General features: G+C 44.3%; 1 protein-coding gene across 2 annotated transcripts in view; it reads right to left on the minus strand.

The window, feature by feature from the left end:
* The window catches only part of LOC115101709 (copine-9-like), a 113,715-nt gene that overhangs the window by 12,311 nt on the left and 86,392 nt on the right, over window positions 1–15,012 (minus strand). For both annotated transcript variants that reach the window (XM_029621176.2, XM_029621177.2), the window contains exons 8-15: window positions 8,988–9,091; window positions 8,674–8,778; window positions 8,263–8,304; window positions 8,098–8,173; window positions 7,160–7,213; window positions 6,982–7,043; window positions 6,651–6,697; window positions 6,302–6,483 (exon numbers count right to left, since the gene is read on the minus strand). In XM_029621176.2, the coding sequence (XP_029477036.1) occupies window positions 6,302–6,483; window positions 6,651–6,697; window positions 6,982–7,043; window positions 7,160–7,213; window positions 8,098–8,173; window positions 8,263–8,304; window positions 8,674–8,778; window positions 8,988–9,091 (672 nt within the window). The remainder of the gene's footprint in view (window positions 1–6,301; window positions 6,484–6,650; window positions 6,698–6,981; window positions 7,044–7,159; window positions 7,214–8,097; window positions 8,174–8,262; window positions 8,305–8,673; window positions 8,779–8,987; window positions 9,092–15,012) is intronic.

Here is a 15,012-nt window from a genome sequence, read left to right on the forward strand (position 1 = left end):
CAACTAGAATGCCAACAGTCGGCAAGGCTGTAATTGCTGCAAATGGAGGATTCTTTGACGAAAGCGAAGTTTGAAGGACACAATTATTATTTCAATAAAAAATCATTATTTATAACCTTGTCAATGTCTTGACTATATTTCCTATTCATTTTGCAACTAATTTCATTGATTTTTTCATGGAAAACAAGGACATTTCTAAGTAACCCCAAACTTTTGAATGGTAGTGTATATTTTTTCCTCATCAATCTACACACAAAACCTAATGATGACAAAGCGAAAACCAGGTTTTAAGAATATTTTGCTATTTTTTTTTTTTTTAAGTATTCAGATCCTTCTCTGTGAGACTCGAAATTGAGCTCAGGTGCATCCTGTTCCCATTGATCATCCTTGAGATGTTTCTACAACTTGAAGTAAATTAATTTGATTGGACATGATTTAGAAAGACGCAGACCTGTCTATATAAGGTCCCACAGTCAACAGAGCAAAACAAAGCCCTGAGGTGGAAGGAATTGTCGGTAGAGCTCCGAGGCAGGATTGTGTCGTGGCACAGATCTGGGGAAGGGTATCATTCTTAAATGGAAGAAGTTTGGAAACACCAAGACTCTTCCCAGAGCTGGCTGCCTGACCAAACTGAGCAAGGGAAGGGCCTTGGCCAGGGAGGTGAACAAGAACCTGATGGTCACTCTGACAGAGCTCCAGAGTTCCTCTGTGGAAATGGGAGAACCTTCCAGTTGGACAACCATCCCTGCAGCACTCCTCCAATCGGGCCTTTATTGTAGAGTGGCCAGACAGAAGCCACTCCTCAGAAAAAGGCACATGACAGCCCGCTTGGAGTTTAGGAACATGCGGACGACTCCTAGCGGTCAGGTAGGCTGTTTGGAGTGTTTATCTGACATAATCATGGCCCCCACTTCTAAAACCAAAATTGCACCCCTGAGAGAAATATATTTTCAATAACCATCTAAACTCCTATGAAAAATATTTTCAATAACCAAAAGTATTGTATTTTCAGCTGTTTGAAACTGGTGTACAAAACCGAAAGTAAAAGATGCAAAAACGAAACATGAAAACAGAAAGCATAGAAATAGCGCACATAGAACAGACCTACAGTACTGCTTCTTAGACTTGCTTACAATGAGAATGACAGATCTATAATTTACTTTATATGTGAATTTGGTTGGGTCGCCCAAAAAGTTACATATCGAAGCTTTAAATATCCCTACCAGCACTGTCTGAAATTAGCACTTTGGATCATGTTTTTAAGGACACACCTCAAATATTTGTATCCCTCCCATCTGAGCGCAAGCGAGCTGACAAAAGACAGGTAAATTACCATCCTTGCGCAACCGTTTAAAAATAGCAGAGTTTGTGTTGGAAAGGAAAGGGTTAACACTGAAGACAAAAACACATCCAATCAGAAATTGGAAGAACAAAATTGAGCACACCACCATGCAATCTCCATAGACAAACATTGTCAGTGGAATGGCCTTACTGAAGAGCTCAGTGACTTTCAACATGGCATCGTTATAGAATGCCGCCTTCCCAACAATTTCTGCCCTGCTAGAGCTGCACCGGCCAACTGTAAGTGCTGTTATTGTGAATTGGAAACGTCTAGGAGCAACAACGGCTCAGCTGCGAAGTGGTAGGCCACACAAGCTCACAGAATGTGACTGCTGAGTGCTGAAATGCGTATCGCGTAAAAATCGTCTGTCCTTGGTTGCAACACTCACTACCGAGTTCCAAACTGCCTCTGGAAGCAACATCAGCACAAAAACTGTTCATAGGGAGCTTCACGAAATGGGTTTCCATGGCCGATCAGCCGCACACAAGCCTCCAAGCGTCTGCTGGAGTGGTGTAAAGCTTGCCGCTATTTGACTCAGGAGCAGTGGAAACACGATCTGAGGAGTGATGAATCACGCTTCACCATCTGGCAGTCCGACAGAAGAATCTGGGTTTGGCAAATGCCAGGAGAACGCTACCTGCCCGCATGTACAGTGGGGCAAAAAAGTATTTAGTCAGCCACCAATTGTGCAAGTTCTCCCACTTAAAAAGATGAGAGAGGCCTGTAATTTTCATCGTAGGTACACTTCAACTATGACAGACAAAATGAGAAAAACATTTTTTTCCCTCATTTTGTCTGTCATAGTTGAAGTGTACCTATGATGAAAATTACAGGCCTCTCTCATCTTTTTAAGTGGGAGAACTTGCACAATTGGTGGCTGACTAAATACTTTTTTGCCCCACTGTATAGTGCCAATGGGGATGTTTTTCATGGTTCAGGCCCCTTAATTCCAGAGAAGGGAAATCATTACACTACAGCATACAATGACATTCTAGACAATTCTGTCCTTCCAAATTTGTGGCAACAGTTTGGAGAACGCCTTTCCTGTTTCAGCGTGACAATGCCATCTTGCAGAATGTGAGGTCCATACAGAAATGGTTTGTTGAGATAGGTGTTGCATATTAACGCCCACAATTCTGGAATGAGATGTCCGATCAGTATGTGTCCACATCATTTTGGTCATGTAAGTGTCAGTTTAAAATGATCATCATCTAGTGGGTGGGACTGTGTTTTTATTGCAGCTCGCTTGCGGTCGGAGCTATGTCTTTGAAAATAACTTATCTGCGTGAAACACCGTTGCATTCAAACTTTAGATCACCAGTTACTTTGTGTGCGGAATGTGAAAAAGATGTTAATGGGAAGTAACAGTTGTACATTTCTATTTGGAATTGCTTAGCCTAATGGTTGTGTTTTTGTGTTCTTATGATTGGGACCTACTGGCTTATTATGTCTGAGTGGAATGCGCTGCGTATTACAGTCAGCGTCCTTTCAGCATCACGAGACTGTCACAATCACCATCCTTTGATCTGACACTGTTGTCACTGATAGTGTGATTTTTTTAAATGAAAGATTTATTGTATTAATACGCAGCTAAAATCTGAATTGCAGTACAGGCCTGCAGATAAAGAGAAATATATAAGGTAGACAAAACAATTGTATAGATTAACAAAACAAAGAATTTGCTGTTAATGGTAATGGAGCCAGCATCGGAGAGTTCTTTCACAACAGTGTGCCCACTTGTGGCGGAGACTGGAGCTTCTGGAAAGTGGCAACCCACTGGAGTTAGGCTAAATTATTTGATTATGGTGATGCCTGATTATCGATGCCAGATGATGCAATTGGGTGGCTGGCCCTGATATTGTCCTCAGCTTCTCTGTAGCCTTCCTGTAGCCTTCCTATGATTCCAGCCGATGGAGATGGAGTTGGCTTGAAGGCTCTGATGTCGTCCTCAGTCGTCTTCAGCTCAACCTGTTTGTAGCCTGGACTAAGTACTCCTCCACAACTAACATGTATCATATGTTCCTGGGAATCATCCAATGACATTGAGGAGTATACTACCTCAGTCATCGGCTTAATCAATAAGTGCACCGACGACGTCGTCCCCACAGTGACCGTACACATACATATCCCAACCAGAAGCCATGGATTACAGGCAACATCCGCATCGACCTAAAAGCTAGAGCTGCCGCTTTCAAGGAGTGGGACACTAGAAATCCCGCTATGCCCTCAGACGAACCATCAAACAAGCAAAGCGTCAATACAGGATTAAGATTGAATCCTAATACACTGGCTCTGAAGCTCGTTGGAAGTGGCAGGGCTTGAAAACTATTACGGACTACAAAGGGAAACCCAGACGTGAGCCTACCAGATGAGCTAAATGCCCTTTATGCTCGCTTCAAGGAACGCATCACTGAAGCATACACGAGAGGACGAGCTGTTCTGGACGACTGTCTGATAACACTCTCGGTAGCCGATGTGAGTAAGACCTTTAAACAGGTTAACATTCACAAAGCTGCGGGGCCAGACGGATTACCAGGACGTGTACTCAAAGTATGTGCGAACTAACTGGCAAGTGTCTTCAATGACATGTTCAACCTCTCCCTGACCAAGTCTGTAATACCTACATGTTTCAAGCAGACCACCATAGTCCCTGTGCCCAAGGAAGTGAAGGTAACCTGCCTAAATGATTCGTTCCCCGTAGCACTCATGGCTGATCATGGCTCACATCAACAGCATCCTCCCGGAAACCCTAGACCCACTCCAATTCGCATACCGCCCCAACAGATCCACAAATGACACAATCTCAATCGCACTCCACACTGCCCTTTCCCACCTGGACAAAAGGATCACCTACGTGAGAATGCTGCTGTGCATTGACTACAGCTCAGCGTTCAACACCATAGTGCCATCAAAGCTCATCACTAAGCTAAGGACCTCCCTCTGCAACTGGATCCTGTACTTCCTGACGGGCCGCCCCCAGGTGGTAAGGGTAGGCAACAACCTGTCTGCCATGCTGATCCTCAACACTGGGGCCCCTCAGGGGTGTGTACTTAGTCCTTTCCTGTACTCCCTGTTCACCCACGACTGTGTGGCCAAACACGACTCCAACACCATCATTAAGTTTGCTGACGACACAACAGTGGTAGGCCTGATCACCGACAACGATGAGACAGCCTATAGGGAGGAGATCAGAGACCTGGCAGTGTGGTGCCAGGACAATCTCTCCCTCAATGCGAGCAAGACAAAGGAGTTGATCGTGTACTACAGGAAAAGGAGGGCCGAACAGGCCCCCATTAACATCAACGGGGCTGTAGTGGACCGGGTCGAGAGGTTGAAGTTCCTTGGTGTCCACATCACCAACGAACTATCATGGTCCAAACACACCAAGACAGTTGTGAAAAGGGCACGACAACACCTTTTCCCCTTCAGGAGACCTGCAGGAGACCTGCACAATCAAGAGCATCCTGACCGGTTGCATCACTGCCTGGTATGGCAACTGCTCGGCATCTGACCGTAAGGCGCTACAGAGGGTAGTGCATGCTGCCCAGCACATCACTGGGGTCAAGCTTCCTGCCACCCAGGACCTATATAATTGGCGGTGTCAGGGGAAAGACCAAAAAATTGTCAGACTCCAGTCACCCAAGTCATAGACTGTTTTCTCTGATACCGCACGGAAAGTGGTACCGGAGCGCCAAGTCTAGGACCAAAAGGCTCCTTAACAGCTTGTACCCCATGCCATAAGACTGCTGAACAATTAATCAAATGGCCACCGGACTATTTACATGGATGCCCCCCCATTTTTTGTACACTGCTGCTACTCTCTGTTTATCATCTATGCATAGTCACTTCACCCCTACCTACATGTTCAAGTTACCTTGACTAACATGTACCCCCGCACATCGACTCGGTACCGGTACCCCCTGTATATAGCCTCGTTATTGTTATTTTATTGTGTTACTTTTTCTTGTTTTTTACTTTAGTTTATTTGTTAAATTTTGTTTTTAACTTTTCTTGATCTGCACTGTTGATTAAGGGCTTGTAAGTAAGCATTTCACGGTAAGGTCTATACTTGTTGAATTTGGCGCATGTGGCAAATAAAGTTGTATTTAATTTGTTAGTGGCAGACCAAAGAGTGGCTCAACCTCAGGCCTGTTAGATTCAGTTGGACGCATTAAGTGATGCAATGTTTCTGTAATTTTTGTTGTTGTTGGTACAACGTGTTGGAAGATTTTGTTTCTCCCACTAGGTCCAATAGCCATCGTTCACCACTGCTGGTCTGATGAGACAGTGTATTGCGCAGTGAGATGGAAGAGTAAATAGGTATTTCGCCATCATAGCCTTAGCCGATGGTAAGAGGTAGAATAGACACTGGCTGGAACACGGTTATAACCAATCAGCATCCAGGATTAGACCCAGCCATTGTATAATTGAATTCATAGACATCACTGTGGTGCTGCTATGGCTAAAGGCCTCTTCTGCCGCAATGCCAAACTCCTTTCAACACATTCCTATCCCGTGATTGAGTCCTGCTTTGGCACTTAGGCCAATCAAGGGCATGATTGGCTGCACAATCAGCCCCAACCCTTTAAAATGCTGCTCTTCTCCTTGAAACGCAGGAGCTGATTTTGAGTTAATAGGGCCCTGGGACAGTGGTCTCTAACCGCATTTGCTCCCACTCACCCTTTTTTTGCCTCCCTTCTCTGCCTTTCCCCCACATGAAACACAGATTAACCCACATATTCACACCTAAGGATACTAACACACATACACCTACAACTTTAGTTTTATTAAAGGTACAAATGGGCACAAAATAGAGAAGCACACCATGAGAAAGAATCTGAAATATAGCTGGAGGTTTCTTACTCCAATCTGATACAAAATATGTGTATGCACTTCTGGATTTGGATCTATCAGAGTGTGTCTAGTAGCAGTGTTTGTGTGTGTGTGTGTGTGTCTTACCAGAGGGAAGGCGTGGGAGATCTTTCCGTCGGGGGGCAGCTTGGCTCCGAAGCCATAGGCTGGGAAAAGCTTGTCACTGTCGTAGTCCTGGATGATCTCCCCCACAGCTTTGAGTGCCATGGCGTAGGCATTCATCTGGTACGGGTTCATGTAGTGGAGGGAAGTGGGCTGAGACGGATTACCTGTCAGAGAGCACAGACAAACACACATAGAGACACAACTGAAATGAATATAAATGAATGTCCACTCACTGCTGATTCCTGTCGTGACCTTTTTCCACTGTGTTATATAATATGTGCATAAATGTATTTTTGATATGGCCTATGACAGCCCTAAGCTCCAGACTTACCATTAGAAGCAGTGAAGTCGATGGCTACTGTGAAGTTGAGTTGTGTCCTGGTGGGAAGGACATAAAATAGATCAACTTGATCCAAATTAGAATACTGGCGTCTGAGAGGACCAAACCTCTTTAACCAGGACTTTGATCAATAGTTTATTGAGTAGTTCTATTACTCTGGCCCTGGTCCTATGGGCCAAATTGACTAACTGGTTAGATGGAGTTATTTGCATCACATTCACACTGCTCCATGTCCAAGACCTTTAGTCTGGGGGGTTCTCAAGCTGTTTATCCACATAACGATGGACCGAATTAACACGGGGCTAATTAACATTCAACTCACCCGCCTCGGATGAAATCCACAAACGTATACTCTGACTCCACTTTGAAGGACAGCAGTGTTACCTGATGATCGTAGTGAGGGTGGGGGGATGGAGAGAAGGATAGTATGATAACAATAATTACCCCTATAAATCAATACAACGGTGAAGCTGACAGGCAGATATGAGGAAGGTACTTACCGTGCCAGAGTTGATGTATTTCTTTTTCTTGCCCTTCTTTTTTGCATTTAAAACCTGGTTTGTGGAAAATAAACGAATGGATAAGAAAACGATTACTGCAAAATTATTAAAGCAATATGAACTGAAGATGCTTGTGGTAAATATTGTGCGTAATGTGGATGTGCATATCTATTCAAGGTACAACAAACTTGACAACTGAAAGGATGTGCCTGGTAATAGTAATGAAAATTGAAAACATGAAATTGGAACGGTGGTGGTTGCTGATAATGGGCCTCTGTACGCCTATGTAGATATTCCATAAAAAATCTGCCGTTTCCAGCTACAATAGTCATTTACAACATTAACAATGCCCACACTGTATTTCTGCTAAATGTTATGTTATTTTAATGGACAAAAAAAGTAATTTTCCTTCAAAAACTTCCTTCTAAGTGACCTCAAACTTTTGAAAGGTAGTGTATGTACACTGAGTATACAAAACATGAGATAGACTAACTAGGTGAATCCAGGTGAAACTATGATCCCTTATTGATGTCACTTGTTAAATCCATTTCAATCGGTATAGATAAAGTTGAGGAGAGGTTAAAGAAGGATTTTAATCTTTGAGACAATTGTGCATGTGTGCCATTCAGAGCGTGACAAAATACTGTAATTAAGTGCCTTTGAACGGGGTACTCTCAACAGTTTCCTGTGTGTATCAAGAATGGTCGACCAACCAAAGGACATCCATCCAACTTGACACAACTTTGGGAAGCATTGGAATCAACATCAGCCAGCATCCCTGTGGAACGCTTTCGACACCTTCTAGAGTCCATGCCCCGACGAATTGAGGCTGTTTTAAGGGCAAAAGCGGGGTGCAACTCAATATTGGGAAGGTGTTCCTAATGTTTGGTATACTCAGTGTATATGCTTCTGAAAATACACAAACATTTGTGGCTCACCTCATAGACATTAAACTGGTTTTGTCCACGCGAGAAATCTCTGTAACTTGTGGTGAACTCACCGATGAAATCATGGCTGAAGGGAAGAATAGCTGAAGGTCTGACACATATTCACAAAGCCTTACAGACATTCATGTGTTCATCAAAAAGAGCACAAAAAAGTACCTTCCATCTCTGTCCCAGTCATAGACATCCACTTTAACCGTTCTAGTAGGGAAGCGAAAAAAAACAATTCAAGAAACGTATTTAATTTGTTCAACATGACCTTAGACACAACCACCACAGACCTACTTACTCTAAGGAAAAAGTGTCATGCTGATACATGTCCAAGAGAGGTAGGCTAATATCCTGTCAACAGTACACACTGACTCACAGAGACTCTGTCAGCATCGTTGACATTGATCGATGTGAGATATAGTGTAAAATCCTCTGAGTCAATTCCAATAACACCAGTGCTGGCCCCTGGGACACCACGGCCGACTGCTGGCATTATTCTGAATGCCCCAGGACAGAGTTTGGGAAACCCTGCTGTAGAGGTTCCCCATTGGCTCCCCACAGACAGTGTCTTTCTCTAACCTGTCATAGTCCCCGTTACACAGGGCCCTCACTGCGATGGTGAAGGGCTGCCAAACAGGGTTCAGGGTGTTCTTAACCACCTCCGTCTTATGACAGATAGTGAACCTGGAACAGAGTAGTAGAGAAAGTTACAGAGAGGAACTCACAACGTACGTACATGTGAAACTAGGAAATATCAAAAGCATTGAGAGAATCCCAAGAACATGGGATACTGAGAGCTAGATACTCAGTCCAAGTACATGACAAACTTTGGTAGAACATCGAAAACACAGATGGAACTAGACATTGGATGTTCCCTCGGCAGGTACACTCACGTTCCATCTTCGTTACTCCGGTAGAAGACCAGGAAGGGGTCAGACTTCCCAAAAAAGTCCTTCTTGTCCAGCTTGTTGGCACACAGCTGCATGGTAGCAATGTCCTAGAGAGGAACATCAACAGATAACTTGAGGTAAGATTAGGGAGGTAAGGCAATAAATAGGCCGCAGTGGGTAAGTAATTACAATTTAGCAATTAAACACTGGAGTGATAGATGTGCAGAAGATGAATGTGCAAGTAGAGATACTGGGGTGCAAAGGAGAAGAAAAAAAATAACAATATGGGGTTGAGGTAGTTGGATGGGATATTTACAGGTGGGTTATGTACAGATGCAATTATCTGTAAGCTGCTCTGACAGCTGATGCTTAAAGTTAGTGAGGGAGATATGAGTCTCCAGCTTCAGTGGAGAAAGGAGGAATTGGCTTTGGGGGTGACCAGTGAAATATACCTGCTAGAGCGGGTGCTATGGGTGTGTGCTGCGATGGTGACCAGTGAGCTGAGATAAGGTGGGGATTTACCTAGCAAAGACTTATAGATGACCTGGAGCCAGTGGGTTTGGCGACGAATATGAAGCGAGGGCCAGCCAACGAGAGCATACAGGTCGCAGTGGTGGGAAGTATATGGGGCTTTGGTGACAAAACAGATGGCACTGTGATAGGCTGCATCCAATTTGCTGAGTAGAGTGTTGGAGGCTATTTTTTAAATGACATCGCCGAAGTTGAGAATCGGTAGAATAGTCAGTTTTACGAGGGTATGTTTGGCAGCATGAGTGAAGGATGCTTTGTTGCGAAATAGGAAGCCGATTCTTAATTTAATTTTGGATTGGAGATGCTTAATGTGAGTCTGGAAGGAGAGTTTACAGTCTAACCAGACACCTAGGTATTTGTAGTTGTCCACGTATTCTAAGTCAGAAACGTCCAGAGTAGTGATGCTAGATGGGCGGGCAGGTGCGGGCAGCGATCGGTTGAAGAGCATGCATCTAGTTTTACTTGCATTTAAGAGCAGTTGGAGGCCACGGAAGGAGAGTTGTAGGCATTGAAGCTCATCTGGAGGTTAGTTAACACAGTGTCCAAAGAAGGGCCAGAAGTATACAGAATGGTGTCGTCTGCGTAGAGGTGGATCAGAGAATCACCAGCAGCAAGAGTGACATCATTGATGTATACAAATAAAAGAGTCTGCCTGAGAATTGAACCCTGTGGCACCCTCATAGAGTCTGCCAGAGGTCCGGACAACAGGCCCCTCCGATTTAACACACTGAACTCTGTCTGAGAAGTATTTGGTGAACCAGGCATGTGAGAAACCAAGGCTGTTGAGTCTGCTGATAAGAATGTGGTGATTGACAGAGTCGAAAGCCTTGGCCAGGTCGATGAATACAGCTGCACAGTATTGTCTTTTATCGATGGCGGTTATAATATGGTTTAGGACCTTGAGCGTGGCTGAGGTGCACCCATGACCAGATTGCATAGCGGAGAAGGTACGGTGGGATTCAAAATGGTCGGTGATCTGTTTGTTAACTTGGCTTTCAAAGACCTTAGAAAGGCAGGGTAGGATAGATATAGGTCTGTAACAGTTTGGGTCTATAGTGTCTCCCCCTTTGAAGAGGGGGATGACCGTGGCAGCTTTCCAATCGTTGGGCTTCTCAGTCGATACGAAAGAGAGGTTGAACAGGTTATAATAGGGGTTGCAACAATTGCAGCAGATCATTTTAGAAAGAGAGGGTCCAGATTATCTAGCCCAGCTGATTTGTAGGGGTCCAGATTTTGCAGCTCTTTCAGAACATCAGCTATCTGGATTTGCATGAAGGAGAAATGGGGGAGGCTTGGGCAAGTTGCTGTGGGGCGTGCAGAGCTGTTGACTGGGGTAGGGGTAGCCAGGTGGAAAGCATAGCCAGCCCTAGAAAAATGCTTATTGAAATTCTCAATTATAGTGGATTTATCGGTGGTGACAGTGTTTCCTGGCCTTATTGCAGTGGGCTGCTGGGAGAAGGTGCTCTTATTCTTCATGGACTTAACAGTGTCCCAGAACTTTTTGGAGTCTGTGCTACAGGATGCACATTTCTGTTTGAAAAAGCTAGCTTTTACTGTCCCAACTTCCCCGAAAAGTTGCATATTGCGGGGGCTATTCGATGCTAATGCAGTACGCCACAGGATGTTTTGGTGCTAGTCAAGGGCTGTCAGGTCTGGAGTGAACCAAGGGCTATATCTGTTCCTGGTTCTACATTTTTTGAATGGGGCATGCTTATTTAAGATGGTGAGGAAAGCACTTTTAAAGAATAACCAGGCATCCTCTACTGACGGAATGAGGTCAATATCCTTCCAGGATACCCGGGCCAGGTCGATTAGAAAGGCCTGCTCGCTGAAGTGTTTTGGGGAGCATTTGACAGTGATGAGGGTTGGTCGTTTGACCGCAGACCCATTACAGATGCAGGCAATGAGGCAGTGATTGCTGAGATCTTGGTTGAAGACAGTAGAGGTGTATTTAGAGTGCAGGATTGTCAGGATGATATCTATGAGGGTGCCCGTGTTTACGGATTTGGGGTTGTACCTGGTAGGTTCATTGATCATTTGTGTGAGATTGAGGGCTTAGATTGTAGGACGGCCGGGGTGTTAAGCATGTCCCAGTTTAAGTCACCTAACATTACGAATTCTGAAGATAGTGGGCAATCAATTCACATATGGTGTCCAGGGCACAGCTGGGGGCTGAGGGGGATTTTTCAAAGTAGAAGCTCGAATTGTTTGGGCACAGACCTGGATAGTATGACACAACTCCCCAGGCTATCTCTGCAGTAGATTTCAACTCTGCCCCCTTTGGCAAATCTATTGTCACGACTTCCGCTGAAGTCGGCCCCTCTCCTTGTTCGGGCGGCGTTCGGCGGTCGACGTCACCGGCTTTCTAGACATCGCCGCTCCATTTTTCATTTATCCATTTGTTGTCTTGTTCCCTGTTGTCTTGTCTTTAATCATCCGTTCCCCCTAAATAAAGTGTGTGCCTGTTCATAACTCTGCTCTCCTGCTCTCCTGACTCCGCTCCCAGTACGCACGCCATTGACATCTATCTTGTCGGAAAATGTTATAGTTAGGGATGGAAATTTCGGGATTTTTGTGGCCTTCCTAAGCCAGGATTCAGACACGGCTAGGACATCTGGTTTGGCAGAGTGTGCTAAAGCAGTAACAAAAAATAACTTAGGGAGGAGGCTTTTAATGCATGCATGAAACCAAGGCTTTTACGGTTACAGAAGTCAACAAATGAGAGCGCCTGGGGAATGGGAGTGGAGCTAGGCGCTGCAGGGCCTGGATTAACATCTACATCGCCAGAGGAACAGAGGAGGAGTAGGATAAGGGTACGGCTAAAGGCTATAAAAACTGGTCGTCTAGTGCGTTTGGAACAGAGAGTAAAAGGAGCAGGTTTCTGGGTGCGGAAGAATAGATTCATGGCATAATGTACAAACAAGGGTATGGTAGGATGTGAGTACAGTGGAGGTAAACCTAGTCATTGAGTGACGATGAGAGAGGTTTAATCTCTAGAGACACCATTTAAACCAGGTGAGGTCACCCCATGTGCGGGAGGTGGAACAAAAGGGCTAGCTGAGGCATATTGAGCAACACACAACACACATCTTTCCTATCCGTAGCCTACGATTGTGCTACATCGTTGTTCATATGTGAAATTCCACATATTTTATTTGACCTTTATTTAACTAGGCAAGTCAGTTAAGAACAAATTCTTATTTTCAATGACAGCCTAGGAACAGTGGGTTAACTGCCAGTTCAGGGGCAGAACGACAGATTTGTACCTTCAGATTTGTACCTTCAAATGGGGGTTTGAACTAGCCCAACGCTCTAACCACTACGCTACCCTGCCGCCCCAAATGTTGTGTACATGTTGTGTACTGTTCTCCACACCTCAATACAAGTGTAAGACAATTGGGTTTGGTAGTTTCAACTGACCTCTCCACTGCAAGACTATGTGACTGAATATCAACAGGGGTGAAATGATAACTGAAATGATAACTCAAATACAAGCCAGCATGCCCTTTACTCCAATGCTTTGCCAATTTAGCCATTTCAAATGGTAAATTGTACAATTTAACATCTGGTAAAGCCAATCCTCCTACATCACTTGGTGAGCACACCTTCTTCATATTAATCCTGGGTTTTTTCCTGTCCCACAAAAAGGTATTATAGCCTCGTTATTGTTATTTTATTGTGTTACTTTTGATTTTTTTTAGTTTAGTTTATTTGTTAAATATTTGTTTAACTCTTCTTGAACTGCACTGTTGGTTAAGTTCTTGTAAGTAAGCATTTCACGGTAAGGTCTACACTTGTTGAATTTGGCGCATGTGGCAAATAAAGTTTTATTTTATTTGTTAGTGGCAGACCAAAGAGTGGCTCAACCTCAGGCCTGTTAGATTCAGTTGGACGCATTAAGTGATGCAATGTTTCTGTAATTTTTGTTGTTGTTGGTACAACGTGTTGGAAGATTTTGTTTCTCCCACTAGGTCCAATAGCCATCGTTCACCACTGTTACTATAGGACACTGGAGATCGAATTTTAATATTGAAACAATGTTGCAAATATCGGAGATACAGTACAGACAGCAAAGTTGACACAGATATCTGCTGTTGAAAACCAAATGCTAGTGACAACCAAATGCTAGTCTTAAAGAATGAGGATATCATGTCTAGATGCGTTTTTACAGTTTACAGTAACGATTGCCTGGCTGGTCTGATGAGACAGTGGATTGCGCAGGGAGATGGAAGAGTAAATAGGTATTTCGCCGTCATAGTCTTAGCCGATGGTAAGATGTGGAATAGACACTGGCTGGAACGCGGTTCTAACCAATCAGCATCCAGGATTAGACCCGTTGTATAATTGAATTCATAGACATCACTGTGGTGCTGCTATGGCTAAAAACCTTTTCTGCTGCAGTGCCAGACTCCTTCCAGCACATTCCTAGCCCGTGATTGAGTCCTGCTTTGGCTCTTAGGCCAATCAAGGGCATGATTGGCTGCACAATCAGCCCCAACCCTTTAAAATGCTGCTCTTCTCCTTGAAACGCAGGAGCTGATTTTGAGTTAATAGGGCCCTGGGACAGTGGTCTCTAACCGCATTTGCTCCCACTTTTTTTTGCCTCCCTTCTCTGCCTCTCCCCCACATGAAACTGTGTTATGAGCTGTGAGGGGAACGGCACCTCAGTACCTCCAGGCTCTGATCAGGCCCTACACCCAAACAAGGGCACTGCGTTCATCCACCTCTGGCCTGCTCGCCTCCCTACCACTGAGAAAGTACAGTTCCCGCGCAGCCCAGTCAAAACTGTTCGCTGCTCTGGCCCCCCAATGGTGGAACAAACTCCCTCACGACGCCAGGACAGCGGAGTCAATCACCACCTTCCGGAGACACCTGAAACCCCACCTCTTTCAGGAATACCTAGGATAGGATAAAGTAATCCTTCTCACCCCCCTTAAAAGATTTAGATGCACTATTGTAAAGTGGCTGTTCCACTGGATGTCTTAAGGTGAACGCACCAATTTGTAAGTCGCTCTGGATAAGAGCGTCTGCTAAATGACTTAAATGTAATGTAAATGAAACACAGATTAGCCCACATATTCACACCTAAAGATACTAACACACATACACCTACTACTGTAGTTGCATTAAAGGTACAAATGGGCACAAAATGGAGAAGGACACTATGTCCCACAAAAAAAAGTATTTGTTTAGTTATTATGTCATATAGTTTTTAAAAAACTGTCTGGAATATTCATAGGTAACATATGGCATTAATTGACATTGCTTTCGACTTATCCCAATTAATTTTGTAGCTTGACAAACTAGAACATGATTCAATACAAATAAGAGACCAGCAGTAGAATATCGTCTGCATACATAAGCAGCTTGTGTTTTTTCCTCCTCCATGGACACCCCCAATTTCTGTATCTGTACGTATCATTGTCGCAAGAGGCTCTATAACTATGGTAAACAGGAGAGGGGAAAGAAAGCAACCCAACCTTGTGCCTCTAGAAAG

The sequence above is a fragment of the Oncorhynchus nerka genome, linkage group LG20 (genome assembly GCF_034236695.1).
Source record: "Oncorhynchus nerka isolate Pitt River linkage group LG20, Oner_Uvic_2.0, whole genome shotgun sequence".
Classification (NCBI taxonomy): Eukaryota; Metazoa; Chordata; class Actinopteri; order Salmoniformes; family Salmonidae; genus Oncorhynchus; species Oncorhynchus nerka.